This window comes from Pelobates fuscus, chromosome 2, assembly GCF_036172605.1.
Source record: "Pelobates fuscus isolate aPelFus1 chromosome 2, aPelFus1.pri, whole genome shotgun sequence".
NCBI lineage: Eukaryota > Metazoa > Chordata > Amphibia > Anura > Pelobatidae > Pelobates > Pelobates fuscus.
In genome coordinates this window covers 30,785,998-30,806,832 of record NC_086318.1, presented here as the reverse complement: position 1 = coordinate 30,806,832, position 20,835 = coordinate 30,785,998, and the positions used below count along the sequence as shown (strand labels likewise).

The 20,835-nt window shown below is 40.0% G+C and overlaps 1 protein-coding gene across 1 annotated transcript in view; it reads left to right on the top strand.

The window, feature by feature from the left end:
• The window catches only part of OPN5 (opsin 5), a 56,315-nt gene extending 36,363 nt beyond the window's left edge, over positions 1-19,952 (top strand). The window contains exons 3-7 of the mRNA XM_063442047.1: positions 1,555-1,674; positions 7,053-7,223; positions 11,942-12,276; positions 14,951-15,177; positions 18,252-19,952. Of these exons, the coding sequence (XP_063298117.1) occupies positions 1,555-1,674; positions 7,053-7,223; positions 11,942-12,276; positions 14,951-15,177; positions 18,252-18,291 (893 nt within the window). The 3' untranslated portion in view covers positions 18,292-19,952. The remainder of the gene's footprint in view (positions 1-1,554; positions 1,675-7,052; positions 7,224-11,941; positions 12,277-14,950; positions 15,178-18,251) is intronic.
• Positions 19,953-20,835: the final 883 nt, after the last annotated feature.

Below are 20,835 nucleotides of genomic sequence, written 5' to 3'. Positions count from 1 at the left end.
CCTCACCAGTAAGAGTCCTGGGCAAGGCCAACCTCTTGTCTGTGTTTATCAATTACTTGTCAGTTATCACTCTTCTATCATTATAAAGCTCTGTGGAACTTACAATATTAAACTTAATGAACAAAATAATGTCCAGTCCAATATTAGGTAATGTTAAAAAGATGTGAAAATGTAGGGGGAGAAGCATGTTGGATTTCTTTAGCATTTGCTTCCCAAGCACTGGCACCTCTATACATATTTATACAGTCTTACATCTAAATATATCCTTATCTCCCAAAGCCATATGTCTCTATATTTCTCATTTTGTACTCCGTTCATCTCTCTCAATCTCTCTTTTCCAATTGTATGCAATTATTTTGTAAACCTTAGATGACATCTCCTCCCTTGCAGCTTTATCTTTCCATCCAGGACCAGAATAACACAAGAATTGGTAGAGCGGCGATAAACCCAATAAGTCATTTTAGTAAGGAATGGCACCAAATTACATCATTTACCCAAGCTCTGTATATTGTCATATGTGCACTGTGACCGGGCATGTATTAATATATATTTCCTTTCCTCTTCTTCATTGTGAATGGAGGAGAAAACCACTTAAGCCAAACCTGTCTGCAGTGTTTCCATGACACAATGTTACACGATCTACCCTCTCGAACCCAGGAGCCATTAATGGATAGGAGAACTGGGTTTGCTGTTTTAGACAACTTTTCCTTCTCTAAGTGGATGTTTGTATTTGTTAACATATAAATAGCTACAATAAATAGTTCTTCTATAAATGGTTTGTTAGTATCAGTTCTAGTTATCATCTATCGACCTAAATTGACCCAGTGCTCTCAACCTTTCATTGCTATTCAAGGTTCGTAGGATTCACACATGATAATTAAATGTCATTTCCACATTTACAGTACAGCTGCAGGGTAGGGGGGTTGCTGCTGTTGGTTCCATAGAGAGTACTGTTTTTATTGAATTTTTTTTTTATAAAACTGCTCAAATGTTTTTTTTTCGTTTTTTTTTAGAAAACCAGGAGATGTCATTCATAGAGTCATGGCACTCTAAACACTGCAAAGAACCGCAGTGGGTTTGATGCTTAAGGTGTTCCTACAAGAGATTATTATATTTTGTATGTGAAAAAAGTCCAGATGAGGTCAAGACTAATAAAGACAGTTTTTGATTTGCATTGCAGCTTATTTTGACTGCTCCTCTTACACAAGATACTTAGCTAGACAAAGCATCATGTGCATTGGAATGTGTGCCAAGTAAAGGGCCAACCATGCATTATGCACACACTTACAATAAGAATCCGATAAAGCTAAACTGAATTATTCAAACAGACAAACCTGTGTAAATCCCAAATGTATTTTTATCATTGTTGGTTCGATGTTGGCTGGCTCATTGTGCCATTTAATGTAGGAGACAAAGGTTGGGGATTCCTGGTGGATCTATAAAACTTTGACGGCACAATGACCAATTTATTTTTTATCTCTCTCTTTTTTTTTTCATTTTCTGTTCATTTGGCCTTTCTAGTCTCTTTATCTTTCTATATATTTTTTTTTACAGGTCTACTTTCTACTTTTGGGAACGGTTATGTCATTTTTATGGCTTTCAGCAGAAAAAAGAAATTGCGACCTGCTGAAATAATGACTATCAATTTAGCAGTGTGTGACCTGGGGATTTCAGGTAAAGATATAGACCATTCTACCGTGTGCACAAAATGTTCAAATAATGGAAAGAAAACCTGTATGTGCTGCCCTGTTGTATAAAACATATTACAGGGGTCTGTCGGGCGAAATTAATGTGCTGTTTTTCTATGTTTTTAACCATTTAAAGACCAAACATACTCCAGGTATGATATGGTATAAAGGAATTTTCCTAACCCATGTCTAATTCGATGGATAGAAGATGGGAGGGGGGACACGTGGGAATCGGCAACTGCACTGAATATGCTAATTACAATTAAATAGCAGACATTAAGGGCCATTTTAAGATTAGTTTATTATTTAGAACACTGTGCCAGGTAATCTGGACATCTTGCCCCTTAAAATGACTGTCTTTCCCCGATAATATGACCGGCTCTTATATTAATTTCCCCCCCGAAAAACGCACCAAGGCTTATTTTCGTGGGAAGGTCTTAGTTCGGTGAAAAATGTGTGCTAGAAATCATGTCTACGTTCAGAGCAATTCCCCCGAACATAGACCAGTTCACTAGGGCATGGAATCCTGCAAATCTATTTGGGGAAACCTTCCTGAATATAGATTAGCTTACTCGCTAATAGAATACTGTGAGTCTATGTTCAGGGAAACTTCCCCGAACATAGATTAGCAAGCTAGCGACTAGGGCTTATTTTTGGCGATGTCTTATTTTTTGGGAAACATGGTAGGAGGACATGTGGATACCTTACATTTGTGTGTCAGGAAGCGGCATGGACAATATTAGTGGTAAGGGTAGCAGGCAGTGGGAGATTGGGGATAGAACAGGTGAGTCAAAGTTATTTTATAGCAAATCAGCTGTTTAAGCTATCCCTGACTTAAAACAACTTTAGAAGAAATCTTGCAAGAAATCGTAAGTGGTAGGCATTTCAATGATTCCCCCAGAATTTCCGTTCTATTGCTAGTAGAAAAAAAGAACTTAAGTGATTGGCTAACTTGGAGAAATTTCTCACCAGGCTTAAAATAAGCTAGTTGTGAGTCTGATAATGGTATTGCTGCCACCTAATGGATATATTGCTAATAGATCTCAAAACACTTGATTAATTTCCATATTCTCTGTGGTTGTTATATTCCCTGGAGTTCTGTCAAATCACTGTTTACTTCACCTTTCTGCTGGAGAAATCTTTAAATATCTGCTGTGGGATTTACTGTCTATTGAATTATTCATTACATACAGTCATACTGGCATCAAGAAAATATATCTTATCCACAAATATGGATAAGGAAATAATATGCCGAGCAGAATAGTCACATGCACGAAATTTGGTTGTCCTGAAAATGATTTTATTTTTGAACGATGGGGTTCGACCGAATGGAATTTTTCCATTCACAAGTCTATAAATGAATTGATTCAACCAAATCAAAATCCTTTAAATACATACCTGAACAAACTCTGACTATATTTTGGATTTTCAAACACATCATTCAATTACAATTCAGAAAGGCTTGATGAATCATGAGCACATTTTGATATGGCATACTATAAAAAAATAAATGGAAATGTAACAAAAAAATAAATAAAAAGTGCCATACATTTACATTTTGCTTAAATATTTATGACAAATGTTTGTGTGTTATGTGAGTACCTTCATTACTGGTTTTACATACATATGGCACACACACATGCAAGAGGTAAAGGGTTTTATCATCATTTAGTTCCTGCCTCTCTTTTTATAGACTGTGAAATAATTAAATTCAACATATCATCTTTAGATCAGATGTCTATAAATTGCTGCTTCTTCAGTCAAAAATAAACTATGACATGATCATAGGCCCTTCCTTTAAATGACGCAGTAGCACGATCGCACTTCCGGAATAATTTTAAAAATGATAAGATTCCCACAAGGTAATATACCTCTGAGTCCAGGAGACCCTGCTTACCCCCTGCAGCTTTGCCAGCTGCTCATCACTGATCCCTATGTCAGAAGCTGCATCACTAGAGGGAGCTCTCTCTCTCATGCTGCAATCACACAGTACATAGTCCTCTGTACTGTGTGAGCTGAAAAATCCCAATGGGGTGGGATAAGGACTTGGATTAGAGGGTGATAGTAGGTTTGGGATTATAGATAGGCTTATGGATAGGGTTATGGGTACTATCAGTGGCGTCACTAGGGTTGGTGTCACCTGGTGCGGTAACTCATGGTGTCACCCCAACCCCCTCCATGTCCCTTAGTGTTCTTCTCCCCTCCTTCCCCTGTCCCTTAGTATTCCTCTCCCTTCCTTCCCTTCCCTTAGTGTTCCTCTCCCTCCCCTGTCCCTCAGTGTTCCTCTCTTGCCTGTCTCTTAGTTCCCCCCTTACCTGTCTCTTAGTGCCCCCTCATTTCTATTAATGTTCCTCTCCTTCTCTTTTAGTGTCCCCCCACCTGTTTTCTTTTTCCCTTCCTTCCCCTGTACCTTATTGCCCCCCTTTAATATTCCTCTTTCTCCCCCCTAGTGTTTTCTCTCCCCCTCCCCTGTCCCATAATGTTCTTTCTCCCTCCCCTCTCCCCTGTTCCATAGTGTTCTTGCCCCCCTCCCCTGCCCATTGTGTATTTTCTCCCCTCCCCTGCCCTCCCCTGTCCAGTAGTGTTCTCCCCCCGTCCCATAGTGTTCTTTCTCCCCCCTCACCTGTCCCATAGTGTTCTTTTCTCCCCCCCTCCCCTGTCCCATAGTGTTTTCCCCACCCCATCCCTGGTGTATCTCCTACCTTTCTGGTAGCGTGGTCGGGCGGAGCAGACCGGTACAGGAGCTTCAGTTTGCTGTACTCGGCTGGACTGACAGGAAGTGGTCTCTCAATAAGCACTTATTTTCAGTCTGTCCGGGTACAGGAAACAGAAGTTCCTGCACCACGGTCTGCTCCGCCCGGCCACGCTACACTGAGTGACTAGTAGGAGGGAGCGCTGTGTGCCCACCTTCTGCCGGTCACTCCAATCATGCGCCCCCCGGGCCCGTGCACCATAAGGCGGCCTTATGTATGCACCAGCCCTGCGTGGTGTTGGGGTGTCACCCACCTGAGATGCACCCTGGTGCAGTCCGCACCCCCCTTGTGATGCCACTGGGTACTATTAAGGGTATGGTTAAGATTGGATTATGGTTAGGGTTAAAGGTTGATTTAAAGTTTGCATTAAGGGTCGGAATAAGGGTTGGATTAGGGGTTTTATTAAGGGTGGAATTAAGGACAATGTTACCGGTAGGATTAGGGGGAAAATATATTTATATATATATATGTGGTGTATAATTTTACTCGAGAACAGTAGTGGAAATAAAATACGGGATGTTTACAGTGGCGGGACATGTGCGGTCAGTGAATTTCCCAAAATAAAATGTGTGGAAATTGTTTTAAATTGCAAGGTTTGTGATAAAATGGTTAAATAAAGTGTCAAAATGCTCTTAGTCAGCCTGCGGGATGTATTTTTTCCAATACATACTTTTGTGTAGCAGTTTTGAATTTATGGGTTGTAGTAGAATTGTAGCAGAATAAATGCATGGCACAAGTGACAAAAAGGCCTTGGTATTGGTCTTCATGGGGTTAAAATGGTTTTTGTCTGTTTCTATAATTCAAATATATGTTACTGCCGCAGCTGTTTATAGAGCGTGTGTTTGAGACAGGCATGTGGAAATGTTGTCCTTTTTTTCTTTCTCACCCCATTCATATGTAGTCAGTACATTTATCTTTGTCGTATTACCTACTTGCCATGCATATATTTAATGTTTGGATATAACTATGGATAAATCAAGAGAGGCTTTTCCTCCAACTCCTTATATTGCTTTTCTCGTTGGAATGTTGAGTTTCGGAAACATATTTTGAATTCCTTGTCCTAAGATAACTACCATGACACGATTCTTCTCTGCTACGTCACCCAACAAAACTCATACAGTAAATCAACAGAATGGATCTACGGAATTGAAATGGGTGAAATGAATGCAAAACAAGAAATTGCAGAATGAAATGGGTTAGTGCAGGGATAGGCAACCTTCGGCTCTCCAGATGTTTTGGACTACACCTCCCATGATGCTTTGCCAGCATTATGTATGCAAGAGCATTATGGGGGATGTAGTCCACAACATCTGGAGAGCCGAAGGTTGCCTATCCCTGGGTTAGTGCAGTGTTGAAAGGGGACAGGTGCAGGATCGAGGTAGGGAAGGGAACAGGGATCTGGGAAAAGGGGAGCAGAGGATTAATTAAATGGGAAGAAGGATTAGGATGGGAAAGAATGAAACAGAAATATAAAATAGTGAAATATATGTGTAAGTGTGTTATGTGACCAGAGAGAAAAATATGTGTTTGAATGTGCGGGAGGCATTGTATTTGTGTAATGACTAAAATGTGTTCCCTAACAAGTTTGTAAATGTATGTGTGTACCTAACAGCTTATATTGATCTACAAAGCTGAATTGGTTTTTGTTTTGAAACTTCAATAAAGAAAAACTGAATTGGTTTTATTTAAAACTTTAAAAAAAAACCTCTAGATTTTATTAACCAAACTTCTTACACCCCCTTGGCTTTCAAGCAGAAAATAGGTCCTGTTACTTCCTGGTTCAGATAGTTCAGTGAAGCTAAACTCAAGAGGCAGCAAAAACAAAGAATATGAAAACTCTGAGACCCGACAAAAGCTTAGAGGAACTCAGTAGCTTGCCCTTCAGTAAATTCACGCTCAGGTCTCAAAATACTTTTTTTGCTCACTTGTGCCATTATAGAGAAAACCAGTTCCAAGGCACTAATCCCACCAATGAGGACAGTCCAGAACCTAAATCCTGGCAAGTTCTCTTTGCACAAGGGATACAGCATCCCCGTACGATCGTTTAGAGCACCTGCCCTGCAAAGACTTCTCATTGAGCTCCATTAGGAAGTCTGTGATTGGACAGTCTCAGAAAGTCCGGTCGGGGTCAGAATTGAAGGGCTTGCAAAGGCTGAAGACAAGAGACCTGCAGCTTTCACAAGCTGTCTTTATATATTCCCCCAATTAAAAAAGATTGATAGTGATATTTATTCATTTTGTATCTGGGCAGTAGGGTGTACCTTTAATTATCCATTCTTTCATTAGGGGGGCTACTTCATGCTTTGTGAGATATCCACTCCACCATTATTTTGCTAATTTCCCTACGTGAGGTTGTAAATAAGCCTCGCCGTAATACACTATATCTGTGGGTGCCAAACCCCTCTTCCCCGATGTGAAGTACTCTTACAAAGACTTCCCGATAAACCATTAAAGTGATATTTTTTTTTTCCATTTTCAGGAAGAAATTGTTCTAAATGAGGGTTTTGAGGCTATCACTGAATATATATACCTAGTTATATACCTTAAGCGTTTGCATATTTTTGGTAACGTATTAGTGTATTAACTGTTAATATGTGTTATTTCATTGTAGTCACTGGAAAACCTTTCTGCATAGTGTCCTTTCTCAGTCATCGCTGGGTGTTTGGTTGGACAATGTGCAAATGCTACGGATTTATCGGATTTCTTTTTGGCTGTGGTAGCCTTATTACATTAACTGTCGTCAGTTTAGATAGGTACCTGAAAATTTGTCATTTGAGATATGGTGAGTACGATGATTTCAATATAACTTCCAAGATTCTGTTATACACAAGTTTATATCACATAAATTGCATTTTAGCCAATAGTGATCATTTAAATACTGATACCCAATTTAAAGACATACCAACTGTGTTTACTGTATTACTCTATTATGCCCACTTCGTACATAATAATGTTTGCATTCTTTTGCATTTGCCAGTCTGTAAAATTCCTTCTAAATATGTTTAACCTGACATTTGACCATTTTTATTTTTTTCGTAACTTCTTTTGTTTGAAAAAATTCGATTTGACCTTCTATAATAACTTTTCAAAACGTGTGTCTAGTATTGCAATAAATAAACACATAAAAAAAAAAAAATAGCAGCTGCCAAAGGATACACAAGTGTGGGTCTCCTCATCCTAGTTGTCTGAAGCTGGATTGCATGCTGTATGTAGCCCATGGGAGTCCGCAGGAATTTTTCCAGGGAAAGGGGGGGGGGGAGGGGCATAATTGTAATGACATCCATGCTTGGCCCCTTTTTGACAGTGTCATGAAAGGGAAGGAGCATAGTCATTTTCACATAAAGCCAGGGTAAACAGCGTTTTCACAACTATGGTGTCAGGAATATATGTTTGTATTCCTGACACTATAGTGTTCCTTTATTCAAATTAAAGGAACATTCTGGTCACCATAACAACTTCATCTAAATGGAAATGCTATGATGCAAGGAGGCCGCTGGGTGCTCTCTTTCCTTTAAGGGGTGAAACCACTCTCAAATGGTTTACCCCCAAAGGCTTCCTCCAGCTCCAGATCTGCAGGTCGCTCAGTGGTATTCGGCTTCTTAAACGGAGTGTCAGGAAGTGCAGATTGACATCAGGCATGGGTGCCGCTGATTGGCTAGAGTGGTCAGCTGAAGCTCTAAGCCAATCGCTAGTTCCAGATTCATAAAAATGTTTTACGTTTTTATGAATGGGGAGCTACTGATTGGCTTAGAGTGCCAGCTGATCCTCTAGCCAATCAGCGGCTCCCCTACCCAGCGTCCCTCTGTGTTTCCTGACACTCAGTAAATTAAAGTGAACACATTAACACTGATATTTTTTTTTTTTACTTGGGGAGATGAGAAGGTCCAAAGTTTCCCTGCCAGGCCCAGGTACCAACGCCTTATGATGTGTTGTCCATAATAAAGTGCTCCAATCTCATTTTCTTCTCCTTCATTTGACACAGTCTTCTTTTTCTTCTGGGGCTCCTTCTGCTCCTTTACCTTTCTGCTACATTCTGCTTATTTTGCGCTCTTCTGCTCTTTTCTCTTTCTGATCCCTTTCTGCTCCTTGCAGACCCTTCCTTCTCCTTGCTGCCCCTTCCTTCTCCTTGCTGCCCCTTCCTTCTCCTTGCTGCCCCTTCCTGCTCCTTGCAGAATCTTCCTGCTCCTTGCAGACCCTTCCTGCTCCTTGCAGACCCTTCCTGCTTCTTTCTGCCCCTTCAAGCTTCATGCAGCCCCTTGCTGACCCTTCTTCTACTTTACCTTTGTGCTCCTTCTGATTCTTTCTGCCCCTTCCTACTCCTTGCAGACCCTTCCTGCTTCTTGCTGCCTCTTCCTACTCCTTGCTGACCCCCCCCCTTGCTCCTTCCTGCTTCTTTCTGCCCCTTCCAGCTTCTTGCAGCCCCTTGCTGCCCCTTTCTGTCCCTTTCTGTTCCTTCTCCTATTTTACCTTTGTGCTCGTTCTGATTCGTTCTGCCCCTCCCTGCTCCTTGCTGCACCTTCTTTCTTCTTGCTGCCCCTTCCTGCTTCTTGCTGCCTCTTCCTACTCCTTGCTGACCCCTCTTGCTCCTTGCAGACCCTTCCTACTCCTTGGTGTCCCCTCCTGCTCCTTGCAGACCATCCCTTACCCTTCCTGCTGCCCCTTCCTACTCCTTGCTGAACCCTGCTGTCCCCTCCTGCCCCTTGCTGACCCCTCCTGCCCCTTGCTGACCCCTCCTGCCCCTTGCTACCACTCCTGCTTCTTGCTGACCCTTCCTGCTCCTTGCTGACCCTTCCTGCTCCTTGCTGACCCTTCCTACTCCTTGCTGACCCCTCTTGCTCCTTGCAGACCCTTCCTACTCCTTGGTGACCCCTCCTGCTCCTTGCAGACCATCCCTTCCCCTTCCTGCTGCCCCTTCCTACTCCTTGCTGAACCCTGCTGTCCCCTCCTGCCCCTTGCTGACCCCTCCTGCCCCTTGCTGACCCCTCCTGCCCCTTGCTACCACTCCTGCTTCTTGCTGACCCCTCCTGCTCCTTGCTGACCCTTCCTGCTCCTTGCTGACCCTTCCTGCTCCTTGCTGACTCCTCTTGCTCCTTGCTGACCCCTCCTGCTCCTTGCTGACCCCTCCTGCTCCTTGCTGCCCCTTCCTGCTAATTTCTGCTCCTTCTACTATACTTTCCTGCTTCTTGCAAACCTTTCCTACCCCTTCCTGCTTCTTGCTGCCCATTTCTATTCCTTGCTGACCCCTCCTGCCCCTTGCAGAACCTTTCTGCTCATTTCTGCTCCTTCTACTTTACCTTCCTCTATGCTGTCTCCCTCATTTACCTGGTCTGTAGGCTGCCACCCTATCCCCCCATCCCTCACTTACCTGATCTGTAGGCTGCCGCCCATCCCTCACTTACCTGATCTGTAGGCTACCTCTGTGCTGCTCCCCTGGGGTTTCAGTCATGAGAGAGGCAGGGATAAGCTGTAGCTTCCTGCCTTTCTCCATTCACACCTACTGGCCGGCGCCGGTATTGCAGTGTATTCTCACACTGAAACCAAAAATAGCAGTACAAGCGGAAAAATCCAGGGGGTGGAGGGGCGGCAAGTGCCCCCTCTTACCCCCCTACGGACGCCCATGATGTAGCCAGTTACATCCAAGGTCTTTCCCATCTTAAAGGATCACTATAGTGCCAGGAAAACAAACTAATTTTCCTGACACTATATAACCCTTAGGTCCCCCCCACCCTCAGGGCCCCCTCCCAAACCCCTTCAGTTACTTACCTTAATCCAGCCGCCGGGCTCCCTCGGCACTAGTGGCCTCTCCTCCCCCGCCGACAGCAGCTCCCGAGTGGAGTGGAGTGTGCATGCGCGGCCAGAACCGCACGTGCATTCAAACCGTCCATAGGAAAGCATTTCTCAATGCTTTCCTATGGATGTTCTGCACGCTGAATGCGATTTTCGCATCCAGCGTTGCAGAAGCACGTCTAGTGGCTGTCAGGAAGACAGCCTAGAGGCTTAATTAACCCTGCAATGTAAACATAGCAGTTTCTCTGAAACTGCTATGTTTACATCTGAAGGGTTAAAACCTGGGGGACCTGGCACCCAGACCACTTCATTGAGCTAAAGTGGTCTGGGTGACTATAGTGTCCCTTTAATCCCCAAATAACCCCTCTGTACTGCCACTATGTTACACTCCCCTTGAAATAAACTGCCTATAATAAATGTGTATTATGGATGAAAGGGGTTTTATTGATATAATAATTTATTAAGGATGTGATGTGTTTTATTGATAATACTAAAACAATATTGCTGAACATAATTTCATACTTTCAATATCCAGTGCCTTCATCCAAGTCTTTAAATGCTCTTGGAAATAACATAGAAACAAAGAATGTGACGGCAGATAAGAACCATTCGGCCCATCTAGTCTGCCCAATTTTCTAAATACTTTTAATTAGTCCTTGGTCTTATCTTACAGTTAGGATAGCCTTATGCCTATCCCACGCATGCTTAAACTCCCTCACTGTGTTAACCTCTACCACTTCAGCTGGAAGGCATCCACTACATCCTCTGCAAAGTTTATATGCCCTCGCAGCTTCTGTCTTCACCTCCCCAAGCATTGTAAACAGCTGGCTGCGTTAGATGTCAATGAATGAGTGATTTAACTAATAAATCCATCAAAAACTCAAAAGCAAACTTTAGTGTATTTCGATTGGCTGTTTTAACTTTGGTGTATTTTGCTTGGCTTGCTGCATAGCCAGCCAATCACATTGCTGGAGAGTCCACGATGGAAACATCATGGTCATATATTTGCTTCTACCATTTGGGTAACCCTTTATTTTTGTATTTTAGGGAGTGACATTCCAGATCCATAAAGCACTTTAACTTGCTGTAAAGATTTATGTGTGAAGAATGTGTCCTCTTTATTTTTTCATTTTGGAAAAGGTTTAGATTTCAAATAGAAATTGACACTCTCTCATTTACCTGGTTACACCTCCCTGGCTGTCATCAGACAACAGGTCCTTTACTTCCTGGTTTCGTTAGCTCAGTGGAGCTAAACTCAAGCGGCAGCAATTGCCCAGAGCACCTGCCTTGCTAAACCTCTCATTGAGCTGCATTGGAAAGTCTGTGATTGGACAGCCACAGAAAGTCTGGGCGGGGCTAGAAGGGGAGGATTTGCAAGGACTGCAGACAAGAGATCTGCATGTTTTGCAAGCTGTTTTAAGATTTAACCTCAATGATAAATTATATAATTACATACATCCAAGTTTTCATGGGGGTTATATCTACTAAAACGTGATTTAAAAAAAAACAAAAAACTTTTATGTTTTGGGAGTGGAGTGACCCTATCAGCTATTAAATGTCAACTTTCAGAAACCTTTGCCTATAAAAACCACGGTGCATACCTGTCAAAATCCAATAACTGGCTTCATTCAAATGGCACATTGTATGTATTTAAAATCTAAAATGTTGTTTTGGGCTATTTTTGTGTAAGCATACTCTCTCTTTTATCTGTAGGTACTTGGCTGAAAAGACGACATGCTATTATCAGCTTAATATTCATCTGGTCCTATGCCTCTTTATGGGCTACCTTGCCATTAGTTGGCATTGGGGACTATGCCCCGGAACCTTTCGGAACATCCTGTACCTTGAACTGGGCACTTGCTCAGCAGTCTCTAAGTGGGAAGGTTTTTGTAATCACAATCCTTTTCTTCTGCCTTATTTTCCCCACTGCGGTGATAGTATTTTCTTATGCAAAAATCATTGCCAAAGTTAAATCCTCTGCCAAAGAAATTGCTCACTTTGATACCAGGAATCAGAAAAACCAGACTCTGGAGATCAAACTGACCAAGGTATGTTACAAATAGCTGTACTGATTGGTTGTATTGAATCTAGATGTCTCTCTAGATGTTTATCATGTCTGATTTAATGATTTGTGTTTTTACAGCATTGCCAGGAACATTTTTAGGTGGCACAACAAGGTCTTCAGCACATGGGGTAGATTTAGGTGGCACAAAAATAAGGTCTTCAGCACAGGGGTTTAAGTCGGCTATATGGTTATGTTGACTAAACACCCTTCTAAAACATATCCAATGCTTTTCCTTAAGTTCAGTCCTAAACCCTAATGTGCTTGATGAATTACATTGTGTCACCAAATCTTTGACTGAAATCAGAGTATTACATGGACCTGTATTTATAATCTACACACCTGCCGTATTAATCCCCAGCTCTTCTCCACACTCCTAAAATCCAGCACCCTTGACAATACCCTCACAATCATTGTTAAAGGTACACTATAGTCACCTAAATTACTTTAGCTAAATAAAGCAGTTTTAGTGTAGAGATCATTCCCCTGCAATTTCACTGCTCAATTCACTGTCATTTAGGAGTTAAATCACTTTGTTCCTGTTTATGCAGTCCTAGCCACACCTACCCTGGCTATGATTGACAGAGCCTGCATGAAAAAAAACAAAAAACTGGTTTCACTTTCAAACAGATGTAATTTACCTTAAATAATTGTATCTCAATCTCTAAATTGAACTTTAATCACATACAGGATACATATTAACATAGCAGGGGATAAGAAAATCTTAATTAAACAGAACTTGCAATAAAGAAAGCCTAAATAGGGCTCTCTTTACAGGAAGTGTTTATGGAAGGCTGTGCAAGTCACATGCAGGGAGGTGTGACTAGGGTTCATAAACAAAGGGATGTAACTCCTAAATGGCAGAGGATTGAGCAGTGAGGCTGCAGGGGCATGTTCTATACACCAAAACTGCTTCATTAAGCTAAAGTTGTTCAGGTGACTATAGTGTCCCTTTAACTTTGTCGACTAAGATGTTTGAGATTTAGTAATTTAAAACTAGACTAAAACTAAAATTATGACTAAAGCTAAATGGAAATTTGATGTTAAAATTAACACTGGCACTAACCATATGGGGAAGGGAGGGGAGGGAATGAGACACATGGGGGGGAGGAGGGGGGGCTGGGGGAATGAGGCACATGTTGAGGCTTGAAGAATGAGACACATAGAGGGACTATTGGAGGAAATAAGCACATGGAAGGGCTTGGGAAAAATGAGACACGTTGAGGGGCTTGGGGTGAAGGAGACATGGGGAGGTGATTGGAAAGGAATTGAGAGCTATGGGTGGCTGGGGGAATGAGACATGTGAAGGAGAAGAAATGCATGGATGGGTGGAGGACACACAAAGCGACATAGATGGGCTGGGGGAGAAAGAGACTGGAGTGAAGAGACACTCAATGGGCTATGGAGAGAAAGAGACACACAGAGGGGCTAGGATGAGTGGCAAAGGGCCACAGAGGGGCTGGGGAATGGGCAAAAGAGACAGACATGGACTTGGGAGGGAGGCACCCAGAGGCTGGGGGGACACAAAGAGACACAGAGGGGCTGGTAAAAAGGCAAAGGAGACAGAGGCTTTAACTAAACCCATAAGATTTTAGTTGTGTTGGCTAAAATCTATTGCAGATTTAGTCGACTAAAACAAGGCTTAAACTAAAACAATTCAGATGACTAAAATACGACTAAAACTAAAATGGCTTTTTAGTCAAAAGACTATGACTAAAACTGAATTTAAATTCTCCGATAAAATTAACACTGCTCACAATACTGTATAACTAACTCCAAATGTGGTGCATTGAAGTGACACTGTCACAAATTGATATATCTGAAGATGGTATTTCTCTCTGTGTTACAGGGGACTCTGGGCTAGCAATGAAATGGTGTAAAGATTAGACCCAGGGCTTTACAGGACCTTACATTGGGCTTCAGCTCCTGTCGCCACCCCCGACCCCCCAGAAATGCCCTTGATCAACATACGTTTGTTGAAATTGTGATATGTTATTAAGAAAAATATGAGTTTTGAAGGAACTATTTAGAAGACCAAGAAAGTTATTTTTAAGAACATTCTGTATTCCCGCTTGTACAATAACAACATCCTGTTTATATAAGACTAAATAAAAAGGGAATGCTGATACAATTTAAGTAAGAGGGTACAACAGTTCAATAATTATTCAAATATAATGCAGTGGTGGAAAGTTTAATTGACTCTTTCAGATCGGCTTAAAACGTATCACATGTGTATTGTCTCTTTTGTTTATAATTAGGCAGTGAATTCTGGGACTTATCACGTTTTATTGTAATAGAAATTCTTTTTTAAGTCACTACAAGAATGATCACAGCATTGATTAATTACAACGTTGATGATGCAGTTCTGTTGATGGTACAATACACTGAATGTAGTTAGAAATGTATCACAAACAAAACATTTTGCAGCATTTTGCTACCAGATCGCTGTCAGATCGCTGCCAGATCGCTGGAATGCCAAGTATAATAATTTGAAATAAAATGTAAGTTCATGAAAAAGATCCTTTATATTTATCTCAAACAAAAATCGTGAAACACAGTAAGTAGTGGCTATGGTGCGTGGAGTGTTACTTTTATAGAATAAGCTAAATAAATCACTACTTTAGTAATTAGATGTTGCCATGTTGTATTTCTTCCACTAGGTGGCAATGTTGATCTGTGCAGGCTTCCTTATTGCTTGGATTCCCTATGCAGTGGTGTCTGTGGTTTCAGCTTTTGGACAGGAGGATTCGATTCCCATTCCAATTTCGGTGATTCCGACTCTTCTTGCAAAATCTGCAGCTATGTACAATCCAATCATTTATCAAGTCATAGACTACAAATGTCCCTGTTGTAGAAAGGATACATCCCTGCAGAAGTCCAATTCCAGGTATAGTAGGCAAATACCACGATTGCCATAATTTACTTAAGCTAATAAAAGATCTGAACATTGAGATTTTTATATACCTTTTAATACAGTTATGGGAGGTAAATCCAGCTAAAATGTTTATTTGTAACTGGCTATTAATGATTCACACATGCTTTCAAACTGCCTCAATATGCATGGCATATTTATATAATTTATAAAGGAAATATTAGGTTAGGGCAAAAGGACAGACGTTTAATTCACCAGGCTTGCAACTGATGTAATGCAAGCATTGGGTCATACAAATAAGTTTGGGCTTCCGTTGCCCCTCACAGGGGATGGATTTGGCCTTGCTCAGAGGTGATGGCCCAGAAACAGGCTGGGGAGGGGGGGAAGGCAACCTCTCTGTATAACCTATGCCGATACTCTCCTGCCTGCTACAAGCTTACCTGTCTCTGGAATGGGCAGATCCTTCCAACTTCACACCGGGTGGCCTGGGACTTTCACCATAGCTCTCTGAAGCGGCTTGGATGGCTGCATTATCAGCTGTGTTGTATTTTATTTTTTGGTTCTAATTTGCTTCCTTTTCTTTCTTTTTCGATTGCTAGGGCTACCTTTATCTCGCTTTTCAGTGCACTACACCAGCGTGTCCCCCTCCAGTAGGATATTACCATTATATTTCACCTTACCATTATATTTTACCCAGTATGTTCCCCATATTCGCTCACTTTACTATTTTACAATGTAGAGCATACACTCATTAACAGCATGTGTAAAATACAAATCATAATGATCTAGCCTTGTGCATGTTCTATGTCTGAGTATCAGCCATGCGTCACACATTTTTACATGTTTGCCTAGCTTGTTGAACTATGCTGTCATAAACTAAAAATTGCGCTCATAACTTACTGCCATGTATGTGTAACCCTTTGTTGGCTATTAATGTGCTTGCATATGCTGTTGTCACATTTGTTCTCTTACGCACAACACAATAAATATTTTCAATAGGAAAAATAAGTCTGGGGATTGTAGCGCAAAAATGACCTTGCTAGTAACTGATGACTGGCAGAATCTTGAAAACATTCACACCTAAGTCTGCCATAAGATCAGGTAGAGAGAGATTCACAGTACTTCTATATGCAAAAACAGCTTGTCAAAGAGGTAGTCCTATGTAGGAGAGTGTAAAGAGAATCACAAAATGCTAGTAGATACAATGAGGGAGGGAGAAACATTCTGAATAATTGAAGGAGAAACGTGTCTATGATGATGTTAAACATGTATTCAGTTATTGATTGGTGTGCTGGTTGCCTATACGATTCAGATCCACCAGAACTGGAAGTGCAAGAGTTACTGCTACACCCCTTAAAAAAAATGTAGGCCACCCATCTCACCGCTGTTTTTTTTTTTTTTTTTTCAATAATCATGGTTAAACTGATGAAGAGACATCAAATCTGTTAGTGCCCCTCGCAGGGTTTTATTGTGGGCCCGTCCTATGTTTAACTTGGTAGCGTGCTGGCTAATCTACACACTGACGTTAACAAGAGGCACTTTAACAAGTAATGGCTGGCCAATTAAAAGTCATGGAAAAGGTTGTAAATAAGGTCCTAGTCAGTGATTCCTGTGAGATGAAGAGGGATGGACTCATATTCATGCTGTGATTACTCCACATTCAAATGTCTTAAGTTTTGCTAAAAAAACAAACAAAAAAAAACTGCGTAGCAATGCTAAGTGGAGAGCGGTGATTATTTGTGAGGCAGGACCAGCTCACATTGGTCTCTCATTGGCTGAGCAGAGTACATCATACTCAAGGTACGTCAAAGTATGTCCGTACTTGCAGTAAAGGTGCTTTGTGAAAAGTGGAGGTGTGGGTAAGGGATTGGAGTTAAACTACTGGAAGCTGCAATACTAAATTTGTCCTTAATTTTTTTTTATCACAGTTAGGCAACTAGATCAAGGAAAAAATGGCTTGAATGTGAGGCCAAATTCTATCAAATACACTAATTTAGAGATGGTGCTGAGAGATATCGTTTTAAGGCTCACTTAACCAAGACCCTGGATAAAGTGTGATTACATGCCATAGGCAAAACCACTGGTTGGTCGCATGAAAGGATTCAGATCCAAATAAAACATGGGCCAAGCTCAACATGTGTGGCATAATAATAGATCCTAATAGGATAAATGCCATCTGTTAAGACACATGCATTTTGAGATGGATAACGATTGTAGGTGTGAAATATTAGCATACTGTAGCTTTCTTGTCTGACGTGTCAAAGAGAATTGAATAGTATATGTGGAACTGCACTCACTCCCACAAATCTAAGCCAGGGTGCTTTCTGAGCCGGAATCAAACACCAGATTTCCAAACATTAGTAAAATAATAGGAGTCCAGGCACTCATTGGACAATGACAAAGACCTTTTGGGGTCGAAACGTTGCTGTTGTGGTTCTTAATAAAGTGCCTGTCTTGAACCAAGGAGTGCCTGGACCCCTATTATTTTACTAGTGTCAAAGAGAATGACCTTGGTATGTTTTACCCATAACCCCCCCCCCCCCCCCCCCAGCCCACCTCCTTTCTATTTCATTCCGTTCTGCTTCCCTTTTCAGAATGTTAAAAATAAACATGGTGGGCAACCAATTGATGCCTGTCAATCAAGTGTTAGAGGGGGTGGATGATATCTTGAGTTTCATTAGTCGACATTGTGCCAATCGACAGTGTGTGCACTTATTGAGGTTATGTTGTTGAATTTTTTTTAGGCATGCCATTGTGTTTGTAAATGATAGCTGTTGTGTTTAATATCAACACAAATCATCTGCAGTCTTTTATAAAAATAGAATTGTATAAATAGAATGCAATCAAAACCTTTGCCAGTAATTTTCCAAGCACAATTTATAGATAACATATAGTTGGTTATCTATAAGGTCATACAATGTAGTTTATATATGAGGCACCATGGAATTTTAACACGACCGGTACACTTATAAAATAATGCTTAGAGGGAGGTGATATTAATTTAATAAATGTGAATTATTATAATCTGTGGTTTTTTTTTTATCTTTTCTAGAGTATAATGCTGATTATTTGTTTTGTTTCCCCTGCAGGGTCTACTCAATAGGAAAACCAATCAATTCAGAAGAATGAAACATCAATGACAAACACGATTTAACCAGAAGACTGATTGGTTTCTCAAGGAGTTTCAATCACACAAATCCTGCTTATTTTATATAAGTGTTTATTTTTCCTAAGTTTGTAAATTTTTATGGAAAAAGAAAAACGTTAAATAAGAGAGATTCTGGTAAAGTAGCACCATAATAATATATATAATATTTGCTGATCAATATTAGTATAAATTGTTTTATATCAATAGCAAAATAATTTGCACTAAGTTACTGTTGGGAATAGAGAGCTGTCACATACTATTTTATTCATGACAGTAACACTTTGCGAAGGAGCTATGATGGCAAACGATGACTTCCTTATGAATGAGCGGCAAGTAAGGCTTGTTGATGCTATTTCTCATTTTTGTTTACCGAAGATAACTTTTTTTTATTTATTTTTTTCATTTTCTTTTAAATGTGAACAGTTTACACATTGTAACTGATTATTGTCACTATTTGTGTTATTATTTATAAAAGAATAAAATATTCTCAGAACGTTACAAAATGGGCGAGGGGTGAAAATGACCTTGCTCAGACAAAATTAAAATCTAAAAAGTGGGTTGCAATCACACATGAGTTAAAAGTACAAATACAATGCATCTAGAGGTAGACTCATTCAAACAATATACGCATGTGATATACAAAGGAATCAAAGGTGGTTAATGAAGGCAATCAGAATCGAAGACTGAAATGGAATGTTACGATGAGAAAACATAACTGATTAGATGGTAGGATTTTTCCTATAGAATTGAATTTCAGGGATATCTTTAACGACTGGACTCTAGGGCTTTGGGAATGGGTATTTCATATAAATAAGACTGCATCAGTCCATGTAGCTGGTTCTTCATGTTATGGGATCTTGGATACAGTATTAGAGTGGCCAAATAGTCATCCACAGTTGTTGTAGGGCAACACAAAACATGATTGTTTGCTGACTGGGGCGTAATATGGTAATAGTTCTACAATAAAGTATAACTATCTCTGTTTTAATACTGTTAATGACTTTTGTAGGTCGCTATTTTATTAAGCTTATAGGACAATTTTGGGATCGTTTGTGTAGGTCAAAATAAATTCAAAGATACCATGTTTTGACATCTACCCTTCCAGCCTAAGACTAGCGGTGGCCATTGATGAGTGAAGATCAAGGTTAAAGAGGGACTGATTAGTGGACAAAACTTACAAGTGTTTAGTGGATAACAAAATGCACTTGCATCATCACTTAACTCTGTAGTCAATCGCAAAACCTACTGGATGTGACTTGCCGTAATAAGTATAATAAATAGAATTTTGCAGGATCACAGGTTCGGAGTACGGCAAGTCCAACTCAACCCACTTTCCTCTTCAAGGTGATTACATAAATACTAATAAGTGGGATGATGCATCTAGACCCTATGACATATCTAAAACTAATGAAAAGTTACTTTGTTTCTCTTGTTTATTAAGTTTATATTATTATAACCAGACAATTAATAAATGGAGTTATACATAAATACTAAAGTTTTGTACCTAGAGGACGGTAAGATATAAATCTGGTCTTGAATAAATTACAATCTAATTGAATATTAGTGTGATGTACATTTATGGTTCTTACATGGTGTAGAGTCCAATGTCACCTTTTAAGTTATGCTTTTGTGATGGGTCTGATCGGACACGATTATATCTACCACTTTCATTCTGCACATGTAGTATTTAAAGAGTGTAAAGAATTGATTTGAGCTATTTGTCGTTGATAATGATTTTTTTAAAAAAATAATTTGCGATATTGCAAAATGTCCATCTTGTAAAAAAAATACTATTGGATCATAAACATTGGATAATACAGTTATATGTATATGTGGCAATATGTCGATTTGCACTTTTTTATATTTAATCTTTATTTTGCTTTTCTTTTTTTATTTAAACCATGTTAGCAGAAACATAAAACATATCCATATTATAAAAAAGCTTACATAGTTTAAGACGAACCCTTACATTACAAACATATATACAAATACATACATAAATACTAACATAGGACTTGGTGTTAGAGAATCTGTAAGTGACTTACTTATGGAGTCGATTTGCACTTTTATTTTCTAAATATAGAACTCTTTTGATAAGCTATAACCCCAAATAATCCACCCCTCCTCTCAGGTATTCTAGAATAAATATATGCATTTTCATGTAGAGAATTTCCGGTATACAGTGCTTCAGAACAAGATAAAATGTCTAATTATAATAATTTATCATAACCTGCCTTGGGGGTAAAATACATGTCTGTGTTTTTAATTAATAGATTTATTGTGTCACAATGTTATATCCTGTTAAATAACGTAAAGTGTTTTCCACACTGGGAACATACCTTTACAGAATATTGTTGTATTTAATTTTTTTTATTTTGTGTTTTTTATTTTTTTTACATTTGGTTAATTCATCTTAACTCGTTACTTAGGAAATTAAGTCAGTGGTTACATTGTTTCCGTTGCTGAATATTATAGGATTTAATACCTAGAGGGTACCATGTATATGTAATAAAAATGAAAAAATA